At 43.1% G+C, this 14,552-nt stretch overlaps 1 protein-coding gene across 2 annotated transcripts in view; it reads right to left on the bottom strand.

Annotated features, from left to right (window-relative positions):
* Nt5dc1 (5'-nucleotidase domain containing 1) overlaps positions 1–14,552 on the bottom strand; it is a 119,083-nt gene that overhangs the window by 11,679 nt on the left and 92,852 nt on the right. For both annotated transcript variants that reach the window (XM_059272547.1, XM_059272548.1), the window contains exons 7-9: positions 13,412–13,586; positions 11,412–11,509; positions 46–164 (exon numbers count right to left, since the gene is read on the bottom strand). In XM_059272547.1, coding sequence (XP_059128530.1) covers positions 46–164; positions 11,412–11,509; positions 13,412–13,586 — 392 coding nt within the window. The remainder of the gene's footprint in view (positions 1–45; positions 165–11,411; positions 11,510–13,411; positions 13,587–14,552) is intronic.

Genomic DNA, 14,552 nt, shown 5'->3' with positions numbered 1-14,552 from the left:
TATCTGTATGTGGACGTCCAGGACTCTGCCTCCATCAGAAATTACCTTGGGTTCAGGCTTGTCCGTCATTTTCTTCAGAAGCTCATAAAGGTGGGCAGCGTTCCCTTGGGAGTACCAGCCAGGTTTATCCAGAGAAGGCAGCTCCTCCTGCTCCTCATCGTTCTCTGCAAATATGGTTGACAACCACCTTTTAGTTGGGCTTCACTCAGGGCCATAGACCACGGATAGAAGGAAACCATATGGGAAGGACTCGTGCATTCAGGAAGCACTCTGTGTGCATGTTCACATTTACTCATACAGGCATTGGTATACATGCATGCCATGGTACACATTTGGAGGTGCAAATCTCAGGAGCTGGTTCTGTCCTTCAACTAAATGGGTTCTATGGCTTAAACTCAGGTTGCTGGGTACCCTGTCTTGGCAGGAAGCACCCTTACCTGCTAGTTACCCTGCTTCTGCTTTAATAAAATGGTTCACTTAGTGAACATCATCATGGAAACCCAATTCAGTCCTGTCTTTTGGGAAGTAGAGCAGAGGGAATAGACTTTTATCAGTGACCTGTTAAATCCAGGTTTAAAATTTGCGCCCTATCCCAGCACTGAGGGGGGTGGTGGACATGGGTCCCTCCCCTAACAAAGAAGCTGTCTGCAACTAGAAGGAAGGCAAACTTAGTAGTCTTTAATGGAGTCTCTCGGGGTATATTAACCACACCAGGGTAAGCCCATGCCCAGGAGTAGTTGGCCAACACAAAACAAACCCAATGGTATTTTGGTAATGTTTTTTTCTCATATTGCTAAATGGGTCTTTTTTTTGTTTGTTTGTTTGTTTTTGTTTTTGGTCTTATTGATCTTTTGCTTTTATATTTTGGTGTGTGTGGTCTTTGTGTTTCTTGTTTTTTTTTCTGTTTGTATTGGAGAGAGAGAGAGAGAGAGAGAGAGAGAGAGAGAGAGAGAGAGAGAGAGAGAGAGAGAAAGGGCAAGGAGTTAAATTAGTGAGGAAATAGGGAAGATTTCGGAGGTGTTGAAAAAGAGGAAAAAATGTGATCACAATGTATTGTATACATTTTTTTAATTAAAAATATTGCAGCCAGTCAGTGGTAGCACATGCCTTTAATCTCAGCACTTGGGAGGCAGAGGCAGGTGGATCTCTGTAAGTTCAAGGCTGGCCTGGTCTACAGAGTGAGTTCCAGGTCAGGCAGGACGGTTACACAGAAAAATCCTGTCTCAATAAACAAAACAAAGTTGCACCCGAGAGGATTCAATTACTTCACCCTATTCCTAGCTTAGGGCAGGAAGAGGGAATAGTGGAGGACCACCTGATAGCAAAGCATGAGTGCCAACAGGTCCAAATTGTCTTCTCTCTCCCACCATGCTATTGTCTAATCCACAACTCTCCCTACTCCTGATAAAGCAGGGCTAGTGAAAGAAGTTAAGCGCATCTAACACCCTGGAGTGTATCTAACACCCTGCTATTACATGCCCTGGACACAGGCTGGGAGCTGATGACAATCTGCCTGTTTAATAAAGTTTAATGAAAAAGGTGGTACACTATCAAAGACTCTGGTAGCCATGACCAGCTTTGGAAATTTACATTGGAGGAAGAAGCCCCCCCTTCCCAGGAATGCAATGACTTTAGATGTCAAAACAGTTGTTCTTTATCAAGGTTTTGTTACCTTTGGCTTCTTTGCTGTGCCTCTAAGAATGTTCTCAATGAGACACAGCCATATACAAAGTATCCTCTTTTAGAGAATGAATACCAAATTGTCAGGTCTCTACTGGGATCTGAGAAGGACAATTGAGGGTATCCTAAAGCTTAAGTTTTGTCAGCTTTGCTATAAAATCAACCTTGGAACAGAACAAGAGTTTACACAGAAGGGGAAAAGCTATGTAAATCAGGTATTAAAGCCACATCTCTGGTACTGATAAGTACCTCAAGCTAAAATTTAATTTCTACATGTAAAAGTCATAAGCAGGCTCCCTAAATGTGTGTTCAGCTTATAATACAAATCACCTTATATGTGTATCTGTAGACAAAATGATGGTCAGTGCGGCTAAATGGGAAGTAATTTATCAACCTTAAAATGACAGGTGAAGTATGCATCACTATAACATGAGATAAATGTCTATCCAATCTAAACTACTTTGAACACTTATGAAAGTACAAATATGGATGATTAAAGCTGCATGTACCACTGGCAGCTGATGGTCAAGGGCTCTTAAACCCAGCCTTGCTGTCATTATAGAATCTGTTTTTTTCATTTTTCTGTACAGTCCAGTGAAAATCCTACTTTCAAAAGAACAGTCTGAAGACCAGACCAACATTGAAACTCTAAGAAGATTCAACCTGTTTCTCGGAGACAGACACCAAAAAGTATTCCTTCTCTCGTCTATTTTCATTCAATGTCTAACTGTGTATATAATGTAGGCTTGTGGACAATGGTAAGTATAGAGATATTTTTGAAAGTAGACTTAGATTTGATATGTAGAGATTCACTTCTCAAAGACAGTGGAACTCTTTCTGCTGCTTATGAAGTACAAAAAAGTCAATAGAATTATGGTTTCTGAAATTTTGAGTACCGTGTACATAGCTCAGTGATAGAGAACTTGCTTAGCACGTATGTGGTTCTGGGTTTGATTTCTGGCTCAGAAAAAAATTTCTGATTCAAATGAATGTAGAGACCCAGTCATCTAAAAAGAAGTGAGATGAGAAAGTAACTGATTTCTGTTTCCAGTTCAGATTCTAGTTTATTCTATTATTGTGTGTACAATCTATTTGTAGCTCTTTCCTTTGTAAAAGTGGGGGATTGGAATATCTATTTTTAAAAAAGCAGGACAAAATCATAGTTAATATATATAAAATATTTTTAATAAGCAAGTCTGCAGAACACCATGAAGATTGTGCTCATTGTACGTGAAAGGTAGAGGAGGTCATGATGGATGTGTAGTTAGCCTGGCAAGGACTCATATTTCCTGAACCTCTCCTTTTCCTTTGCACTGATTAGCCAACTGTGGCAGATGATGAAATCAACTTCCAGCCAGTGGGATGAGATAGAGTCATCAACCCGGCAAGGGTAAAGGATGGGAGCCATCTCAAGAGCTACCCATGTACTTGCTAGCCTGCTGTGAGCCATAACCTTACCCCTTTTATATAGATACTTTGCCTTGCTCATGTGTTCCTTTGCGTAACACCAAGATTATCCTTTCTCTGTCTCTAACATTACTAAGCAATGGATTATGATTTTAAACCTTGTTGGAAGTCTCGCTGTTTCTAGGATTCCTTCCTATATGTGAGTCTTGATGAATGGTTCCTACTTAACTTCATATAACTTTTCCACAATGTGAGCTAGGACCCCCTCCCCCGCATCACTGCACATTTTCATACAGTTTATGTATTTCTTTGCCATGAAAAAGTTCAAGCAAAACATCTATTAAAACGCTAATTTGTGTTGGGGGTTATAATACAACACTTATCCCACTGATGACTTCTTTTCTTGGGTGACATGGCTCCCACCTGTTGAACCCTTACCAACTGTGGGCATCAGGAAGAGACAGGAGACCTGCAGAAGGCTGGGTCCATTAACTGTCCCTTTTTCTGGGGGAGGGGCTCATGAAGTCGTACCCTTCCTGAGGATAGGTAGTCAGTCATTTAACTGCTGGAAGAAAGATAATTGTTTTTCTTTTAGTGGTTTACTTAGGGGAGCACGGGCTCCTAATTAGCTAACTAAGTCACTGGCACGATTATTTCTTTGTTTCTGCTGGCATCCTGACTAGGGTAAGTAGTTTTAATTGTGTGTCCTCAGGAGAAGTTCACGAAACAGGGTCTATACCAGGAAAATTATACTACCAAAGCAAACAAACAGCTTGCTAGTAAGTTGGAGCAAACAGACTAGATCAGAACCAGGAAGACAGCCTGGGGAGATCGATGGCTTACTGGACAAAGTGCTCCTGGAAGGACCTTGTTTGGGTCCCAGAGCCCACACGGGCCCAATGTGGTAATAAGCACACATTTGTAATCCCAGTGTGCCTCAGGAATTGTAACTGGTACAGTGACAGATTCAGCCACTTTTATTCAGCAATGTTCCAATGTTATGGGCAAGGTGCTAAGGACAGCTTTCTAAACACAGCTGCTACCCATAGAAGGCACATCTCAGTGGGAGAGACCTCAGCAGGCAACTTCCCCGTGATGCCCAGGAGGGAACTGCCTGGAGCTCTAGAGAAAGACCAGAAAGCGCCTACTACCTGTGAGTGCCATAGGGCAAGGTTAGGGAGTCACAGAGGAGGGGGCGCTTGCCCTGTATTTTCTGTCCCTAAGAGTGTCATCTTCTGAGCTTGGCAATGCAGAAACCAAGGCTTCACCGGGCCCACTGAAGCAGTCGCCATTTTAACAAGAGCCATGGGTGATTCTGTATACACACTACTGTCTCAGAAGCAGTGACAGGGAGAGCAGCCAGGACAAAGACCCGGATGAGCAGTAAAAGGCCATGTTTTCAGCAGAGACACTGTAGCCAGTACACATTAGGGAGAGAAGGAGAACGTACTAGCCAAAGGATGCTTACATGGAGTGGGGACCTACATGACTGTGTGGATGTGATTAAATACATACTGTGCCTGCCAATAAGCGAGTGGCTGGAAAGATACTGACCTGCTTAACAGCAAACAACAAACTGACGTCAGTGTGAATGAAAAGCCGCAGAAGAGGTAGGAGGGAGGGTCAGGAGGAGAGCGGCAGGGTGAGAGATTACATAAGGATTGCGCAGCATGCGAAAGCGTGGAGACAAGGGGCTCTGACTCCGGCGCTTTCATGGTTAAGTCAGCTCGGCAATCACACAAGGTGATTCATCAGCGTGCTTGGTTGTCTTTGTTTTCTAGATGGAAGGGAAGCGAATGTTGCGCAGGAGAAAATACCCCGCGAGAGTCAGGAAAGGAGACTAATGTAGAGAAAAATGGGGAGTCCACGTGTTGACAACAGCCGAGGCCAAGGGACCAGAGATGTATGTTGAGTTTCCACAGTGGGGCCGGGAGGGAGTTGGCAGTGCGGTGGCCAGATAGGAAGACGGAGATCCCCCCTTCCTCCCCAAAACCTCAGCACTGGTAAGGGCTGTGGTCTCCCTTTGCGTAGTGAAGAAAAGAAAGATGCAGATTCTGCCTACATGATGCTTCTCTCGCCCCCACACTTTTCTTAAGGTCAGCAGGGATCAGGCTGAACGAGTTGCTGGGCCCCCATTGGCTACAGCACCATCAGCTCTTCTCTAGTTACCATGACAACCACTGACGTCAGGCACATGGCCACTCATCAAAGACACACTGAATACAGAGACCGGCTCCTGGAATTTTCAATTTCAGCAAGGTCACTGTCTTCATTTTATTTCTCTGCCTTTAACTGGAACAAAGATTTAATTTACTTCGGGCGGTATAGCAGAGGCCTGATCTGATGGGCATCGTTAACAGGGAGTGTGGCTTGAGGGTTACAAGGCTGATGTGGGCTGTTGCTGGGTGACTGGGTGTAGTGACCCAAACATACAGCAGTGCTGCATCAAATCACCTGACAGACGATGAGGGCAGAGGAAGGAAGGCAGTGGCGAGCCAAAGGACAGATGGAGAGCAGGGTGACCCAGAGAATAACTAAGTTTTCATCCTTTTCATAAGATCCGTGGCTGGCAAAATTCCTGAGAGAATTATGGATCGTGGAAATGTCAGTGTGCTGAGTGGCAGGGGGCTGATGAGCTCCTGTGAGCAATCCAATCTTCCAGATGTACTCTGGGGTGTGCAAAGTGTAAAGGACAAACAACATTTCTGTGAGCAATCCAATCTTCCAGATGTACTCTGGGGTGTGCAAAGTGTAAAAGACAAACAACATCTCTGTAGGTCAGAGGACAAGAAACTGGGACCTATCCATCCATAAACAAGTGAGAGCAAAAGCAGCCACAGAGCTGAAGGCCAGCAGAGAGGAGATGCCCACACCGAAGGCTGCGATCATCAGCCAGAAGATGGGGACCGGAGAAGGGGGGCAGGGTTGGGTGGGGGTGGGGCACTGACACAGCTGGAGAGGGCAGGGCTCGCAGGAAGTAAACACAGCGCCAGGGGGAGAGCCACAGGCTCTCCAGGAAGAGCAATGCCACGCTCAGAAGAACACAGACCACCGTATCTTCTCTTGCACTCCCAAACACATCTATTTGAGTTATATCCCCAGACCTTAGGATTCTGTGTATCTTCCATTTAGATGTTTTATATCAGAAGTCCAGAAGATCAAGGCACCAAAGTACCTTAGACACACATGGACACTGAGGCATTTCTAAACATCTATACGGTGAGCATGAAGAGACATTTATAATGGAGGTTTCTAGGCATCTTACAGAAGTCACAACAGACCAATCTAGACTTTGAATGAGCAGACTAGAATTACAAACTTAGGTTTTATAAGACTTTTCTGGCTTCCAAATCGGGGTAATAGAGTAAAAATGGACAAATGGGTTACGACGTCACACTAAAAAGCTGCCTTCTACACAGTGGAGTCAGTGGAGCAGAAAGACGATGTGTAGGAGGGAGAATACATCTGCAAAGCCCAAATGAGGGGCTAATATCCGAAATGCGTAAGAGATGACATACATTCTAGGAAGGGAGCTGTGTGAGGAGAGTTCTGAGTGCTCGTGAGAACACTCCGGGAAAACAAGACAAGAGTCTTCTGACCTCAGTTTCTTCAAAACATGGACTTGTTCTTGGAATATGTTTTTGTGTTCCTCCCAGTTGTAGCGGATGAGTGAGTTTACTTCAGATTACTCACTATTGCTTGCTGCTGTTATTCAATTAACTGTTCACACTATCCTTTCTATGCTTCTATGGAAAAACTTGTTTTTGCCATGTATGGCTTGTTCTTGTGATTGCATAGAGCTTGAACTCATAAGAACTTCACTCATGTGATTCTCCTTAACCCTCAGAATAGAACTTGTCTGAGGCTCTGGAGAAGCTTGGCCATTGCATTTACTATTTATGTAGTCCACCACATTTTTAGGTGCCATTTGCTCATGTCCCACTGCCTTTTGAGTGGTAAACAAGGGGTACCATGAGTCAGAGACCTGCAGTCAGCAAAGAGACAGGAGAGTGGGGCCCTCACTGGTGAGTGAGCATGATGGGGCAGGAACTCACGGAAGGCTCTGCCTGATGTTCAGCTTGTGCACCATTTTTTAAAAAAGGAGGGCACAAGTATTACAATCACAGCTATTAGACTGCTTGCAAGTTGTTCATGATTACAATCCCTAGTTTCCAAAAGAAGGAACTGTAGATGTAAGAGTATGGGACAGAATCCAAAATAATATTGAAAAGGCACATATAGTAGGGGGAAAAAAAATCCCTGTTCAATTTTGGGTCACTTGGGGATTAATTCAGACTGTTACTCAAATATTTAAGGGTGATAAAGGGATTAATTTGGACTGTTTTTCAAATATTTAAGGGTGATAAGGAAGACATTAATCATGAGGAAGAGATGGCTAATTCCTTGAATGAATATCAAGTAGATGATCTAACTTTACAATTGGCAAAAGAGGCAAAAAAGATTTTCCCTCTTCAGTCAAAATTGAAAGTAAAGCTATGTTAATGGCAGCTCCCTCAGGTCCTTTACTCCAGCCTCCTTTAAACAGACATCCTCCACTGCCTGAAGGTGGCCCTGAAGCCTGGGGTGAGGAATCTGATAATCAACTTACTCTTGAATTCTCTTGACTTTCTGATGAGGACTTAGGAGAGCCCATGAGAAAGCTAACTTTACAACCTAGACAAGCTGGGGCACGGCAGGAAAATGGAATTCTTCTTCCAGTTCCTCTGGGCCTCATGAACGGTGCTTGGTATTTCTAACGCACTAACCAATCTATTTAAAACTCTGGGAGGAGAAGCGGCATGGGACAGTCTTTGCACATTATCTCGAGAGGCAAGAAAAGAATTAGTTATTTGAATTTGTGTATCATGTGGACCCTTCACTGACTTTAAACTTACTTATTTTCCCTACTAAATTGTCTCCTACAGGTACAATAGCACAACAGGATACACCTTTGGAATGGATTTATTTACAGCACAAGGGCCATAAATCCTAACTGCTTACTTTACTCCAACCTTCTCCCATTCCACAGGCAGATACTTAGTGTATTGATGGTTCATCTAAGGGCACTGGAAGAATTCATGGTCCAGATAGTTATCAATTTATTAATACTTCTTTTTCCTCAGCCCACCAGGTGGGCCTGGTTGTTTTGATTCACCTTTTTTTTTAGATTTATTTATTATGTATACAGTTTTTTTGCCTCCATGTACGCCTGCATGACAGAAGAGGGCATCAGATCCCATTACATGTGGCTGCTAGGAATTGAACTCAGGACCTCTGGAAGAGCAGCCAGTGCTCTTAACCACAGAGCCAACTCTCCAGCCCCTTGATTCACTTATTATGGTTAATTCATAAACCCTTAAATATATTCCAGATTCTGCTTATGTTGTAGGATTATTTCCAGCAATAGACTCATATTCCTGCACACTCCAACCTTTTCCTGTTATTTTTATTTGTTTTCAGAAGGAAATAAGCAAGCTGATGCATTAACCTGCCCTATTTCTACTTCTCCAGAAGAAAGCTGGGGAGGATTATACATCTGTCATTGAGGATGGATCACGAAGACATTTTGGATTCCTCTCGGGCTCCTCCAGCCCCAGGCCATCAAGGACAATGACAGAGGGTGAGGAGACAGTAGAAGTCACCAGAAAGATAGCAAACCTCCAGCTAAAGGGTGAAATAAGGTATCAACCATATCACCAGAAGTCAAGTCTGCCCATCTGGGGCCAAGTTAAGGCCCTCTGCATCATGGAAGAAGTAAACACACAGAACCTTGTCACCCGAGAATCTCTTTCTGGCAATGCTAGCTGCTTGGAGCTGTGCATCTGCAGTGAGTGTCTCAGCACGTGTACTGGTCATATGTTCCTCAGCCTCCTTGGACCTGTGCATCTGTGGTGAGTGCCTCTGAACACATGTACTGGTTTATGTTCCTCATTTTCCACTGACCTGTGCACCTTCAGTGAGTGCCTCCGAGCACATGTACTGGTCATATGTTCCTCAGCCTCCACTGACCTGTGCATCTGGAGTGAGTGCCTCTGAGCATGTGTATTGGTCTTCCATTCCTCAGCCTCCTTTGCTTCAGCTTACAGATTGGATGGATCTAGCTCCTGTTATCTTTACCAATGACTCTGTGTTTATGACTAGACCTTGGGACTGTACCAGGCTCATTTATTTATCTGAAGAAGGTACTGCATTTTATCTTTCCTTGGGATTGAAATCATTTATTTGCCTAGACATCATAATATTTGTGTTCCTATTAAAGGCAAACATGGACTTACATTCTACAAGATATCAGAACTACTAATCATATGGTTCTCTTTTCAAGATATTCTCTAGATTTTTCCAGTCAATATAATGATATGATCAATAATACTGGACATAGTTTGGATCCCTGTTCTTGGTGGCAGAGTATTACACACAATATTTTCACTGACTTAATGTTTATAATTTGCTTGGTTATAGGATACTCATGCATCAATGATAATTAGATTTATCTACAACACCTCAAGTCAAAACTGCTCTGGAATCCTCCTTTAAAAAGGGGGAGGGGGAGATGTTGGAACACGGTCCAGAAATCTCCAGAGCCATGTGAGACAAAAGTCAGAGACAGCCCCCGCTCCCACTGTTAGGAATCCCACAAGAACAAGCTTGAACTTATGAGAACTTTAGTCACAAGATTCTCCTTAACCCCAGGAGTACAAATTGTCTGATGCTCTGAATAAAGTTGGTTATGGTATGAGACTTTAGTCCACCTCATTTTTAGGCTTGATTCTCTCAGGTCCCACCACCAGAGTGGTAAACATATAAGGAACTCAGTAGAAAAGTAACAACTTGGATGAAACAAAGGACCTAAGCAAGCATTTCTCTAAAGATATACAAATGCCCAATAATCTATGAAAAGCTCATCATCATTAATCAACAAGAGAAAGCAAGTCAAAGGCTCAAAGACCTATCACCTCACTCCTTTCAGAAAGTTTTCTTTTTCTTTCCTTTTTTCTTTTTTTTTATTAAAAAAAGACTAGAGAGACATCATCTAGCAACTGATGGGAGCAGATGCACAGTCCCATAGCTAAATATTAGGCAGAGCTTGGGAATCCTGCAAAGGGGGCGGAGGAAGGAGGGATCAGAGGAACCAGAGGGAACAGGGACACCATGAGTACATGGCTCACAGAATCAACTGACTCATGGAGGCTTGCAGAGTTCAGGGAGTCTATAGTAGTCTGACCTAGATCCTCTACATATATGTTATGGCTGAGTAGCTTGGTGTTATTGTGGGATTCCTAACAGTGGGAGCGGGGGCTGTCTCTGACTCTTTTGGCTGCTTGTGGAATCCTCTTCCTCCTACTGGGTCGCCTTGATATGATGGTATATGTTCGGTCTTATTGTAGCATATTATGCCATATTTGGTTGATGTCCCTGGGAGGCCTGCTCTTTTCTGAGGGGAGAAGGAGGGAGTGGATCTGGGGGAGAGGGGAAGCAGGGAATGAGAGACTGAGGGAGCGAAAGGGAGCGAAAACTGTGGCTGGGATGTAATATATGAGAGAATTTAAAAAAGTAGTACATGGTAAGGATATCAAGAAAAAGGAATTCTTGCATACTACTGAGTAAAATGAAATGAGTATAGCGTAGAAATTCCTCCAAAAATTGAAAATAGGGCTGGGAAAATCCTTTCTCCACTGCAAAGTGACTGCTCTTTTCATGCAGCCTTGTCTGTCCATCGGTCTCTCTCTTTATGACCGTGACAGTTCTCACTAGCCTTTTCTGAAGGCCTGGAGTGTTGCAGAGAAATCCTGTGTCTGTGTGCATGTGTACACATGTTTGTATTTCTGTGAACATGTGTCCATGTGTGTGTGTATGTGTGTGTGCATGTGTGTATGTGTGTGTATATGTGTGTGTCCGTGTGTGTGTGTATATGTGTGTGTCCGTGTGTGTGTGTGTGTGTGTGTGTGTGTGTGTGTGTGTGTGCACATGGATATGTGCCAGTGCTGTTTTGATCTTTGTGAAATCTGTAGGGACTTCTGCTCCCAAAATGGTTGACTCTGACTTACTAATCCATTCCCTCAAGCACTCACAGCGTATTACTTCTATCACAACATTTCAGGAGCGATCCCTGCCCTCTGTCACTGAAAAGAGGGAGAGGCTGACGTGTAAATAAAGGATCACCATATAAAGTGAGTTATAACGCAAAGCTGAGTAAAGTTTAATGTAAAAGCAGGCTTATATTTTCCTTGTCTTCTTGAGGAGACATGATGTTCCCTATATAACAGATTACTTTACACTCGGTGTTAGTCAAAGATGCAAACGAGAGACAGCGAAACAGAACTTACCGAGAGTGTGGAAAGGCCTCTGGCTCGGGAAATGCGAGAAGAATCCAGGCTTTAATGCATTTGTAATCACAATGTCAAAAAGGTCTGCAAAATCCTTCCTAAAAAGCAAAGTAGATTTCCCTTAAGGAATTAGAAAGTTCCATAGAAAACAGAACCTAATCTCTGCCCGAGCATTTATCACGGCATCAATGTTCACTCACACATGCTTTACATTTACTTTATACACTTTACATGGGAAGCTACACTAGAAAGAGAAGGTGGTTGGGTATTAGCCATTTTTTCTGAAAATATGACAATTACTAAAAACACAAACACAACGAAGAAAAGAAATGCAAGTGAAGAAAGAAAAGGAGAGAGAGAGAGAGGGAGCAAGCAAGAGCACAGAGGCAGTGCTGGTCTAGATGTGGAACTCACTCGTGAAAATACCCTGGCAAGCAAGAGAATCTCTAGTAGCCGGAAATGGTCCATGTTTGCAAACACAAGGACTGGAGTTCATCTGTACTCACTAGCTGAAGGGTCAATGGATTTGGTACTATACGGGTCCTACAGAATGCAGCATTATATTAAGCCCAGTGACAGTTCTCAGAGTGTTCAAAACACGAGGAAGTCACTTTATTTTGAAAACCAGCAAAGTCCTGTAATAAGTTTTGGATGACAACATCAGTGTATATGGAGTTTTGGATGACAACATCAGTGTATATGGAGTTTTAGATGACAACATCAGTGTATATGGAGTGCCATGCTAAGGACTATCTGATGAAGGGTCGCTCTCTCTGGGGCTCACCATTATTACCCTGGAGAAACACCACTGCAGTGTGTGTCACTAAAGGAAATATGTAGAGACTAGAAATTAAGATGAGAAGCAGGATGTCGGTTACCCATGGTGGAAAAGGGAACTGAAAGCCCTGTGTGTTCCCATGCATGGTCCTACACTAGGGCTGCAAAGAGGTGCCCTTCCCAGGGACCCTGGACAACAGCTTTAACTCACTGCAAGGAAGCTGCCGATATATTTCTCAGAAAGCAGGAAATCCATTCCCTGGTAAGTATGCCACAGAGTAGACTAAATCTGCACACATGCCAAAGAACACAGAAATCCTGGGTCTAAAGATTATTGATGGAGGTAAGCTGAGGGGCTACAGCTTGGTTCACACTCAAGGCAATTGTGTTTGCTGAGGTTTGTAATCTTAGAAGAAATCTAACAACCTTCTGTGGAATCCTGGGCCTTCCCGGTATTGCCAAGGATGAGGCATATTAGTTTAACAATTATTAAAGCTTACCAGCTATTCTGCCCAATATGTATGGGTATCATGTACTGCACTATTTAAATATACCCTTATATTCATAAGGATTTGTTTAATAGTTCAAGACAATGAAATTAAGGCTCAAAGAAGTTACAAACTGTATCCCAGGCCACACGAGTAGTTATAAAGAAGGGCCTGAATCATGTTGATCCCTTTTCAAAATCTATTGCCTTGATTTTATGTTAATCCCATCGTTGTCTTTGCTAAATGGCACGGTGCACGGATCTGCACTGAAATGGATACAGGGCTATACCTACCATCTCTTAGGGAGTATATATGTATTTTTTAAAATCCAGATTTGAAGCACATTTATTAAATACTGGCCAGGATGATGGGCACTGGCTAGGTAGGCATGCTGGCTGGGATTCTGAGAATGGCCGTGAATTAAGTTAGTCAGCATAAAGGTAAAACCGACAAGACTACATACTTCTGTCTTCGTTCAACTGGGGACAAGCATACACCCTGACATACTTCCTGCCTACATACCTCCTGTCTGTGTGTGATCAAGCACGTTCTGTGCAGTTGGGGCAGCCAACCTTGTTTACAGAAGTGAAAACACATGGCTTGCTATCTTCCATGAACAGCCCCAGCATTCCAGGAAAGATTCCAGTCAGTCCTCAGTGATCACCTAATTAGATCACTGAATCCATGATCCATGATCAGAGCAATGAAATCCATGAAGAATGGCTGGTCACTTACCCGAGGATGTAAGTGCCAAGAAGTTTACAGTAGTCGCTGTGAGAACTGGTGATCAACACGGTAATTTTCCCAGCAGCCTTCAGCTGTCGAAGCCATCTCCTTACAGAATCAGGACAGCGGTGCACATATTTGCCCAGATTTCTTTTTATTTCTGGGAAGAAGAATCCACAGTTTTCTGAAAAATAAAAACAGAAAGGCAATATCGTTAATGAAAATGTTTCTAAACTTAGTTTAATCTCAGACAAGTACATGTCTTTCAAAGCTGCAGAAAAATAAAAGGCTTAAAGACTGGTTCAAACAATCTAGCCATTACACCAATACTAACTACTTTTTGTTTGTTTGTTTTTCGTTTAGAGACAGGCTCTCTCTATGTAGTCCTGGCTATTCTGGAATTCACAGGGATCTGCCTATCTATGCCCCCCAGTGTGGGGATTACAGGCATTCACTGACTGGCCTTACTCCCTTTAAAAGTGGTATTTCTGGGGCTATAGAGATGGCTAAGTTGTTAAGAGTGTGTACTGCTCTTGCAGACGACTTGAGTTCAGCTACCAGCTGTTAGGCATGTCAGGCAGCTCACAGACTGCCTTCTAAGTCCAGCTCCAGGGGCCCAGTGTCTTCTGTCTTCCTCAGCACCTTTACTCAGACACAGACATCCCACAGACACAAATAAAATAGAAAATAAAAACAGATCTGTAAAAAAATCATTTGTTTACTTTAAAAAATCATGACAATTGATAATACTATTTCATGAAAATCAATATGCTATTAAAATCATAAAATACAGTATCATCAACATTTCAAAACAGAGAAAAACCTTACTGTATTTTAAGTGAGCTGATTAATAAATACCGAACAAATACTCACAGAAAGCAGATAAGAACCAAATTATTAGATAATGCCCCAGGAGCTCGTCTTTGCCATGAAGCAGCTATTCGGCCCTCTGTGTCCTTCAGAGGCACAGCCGTGCCACTTCAGATGGGACACAAACAGCTATTGCTAGGCTGGATGGCTGAACTGGAGCTGCTGGTCCCAGCCCTCACAGCATCGGGCACCTGCAGGGTTTGTTGAAAGGCTACCAGACTCAAGGAGCAGTTTAGAACGACTGTTTTCTAGGCACGGTTGTACTAATTAATAATCAGAG

This window comes from Peromyscus eremicus, chromosome 8b (assembly GCF_949786415.1).
Source record: "Peromyscus eremicus chromosome 8b, PerEre_H2_v1, whole genome shotgun sequence".
Classification (NCBI taxonomy): Eukaryota; Metazoa; Chordata; class Mammalia; order Rodentia; family Cricetidae; genus Peromyscus; species Peromyscus eremicus.
Note: the sequence above shows the minus strand (reverse complement) of the source record. Positions and strands in the feature narration are given on the sequence as shown.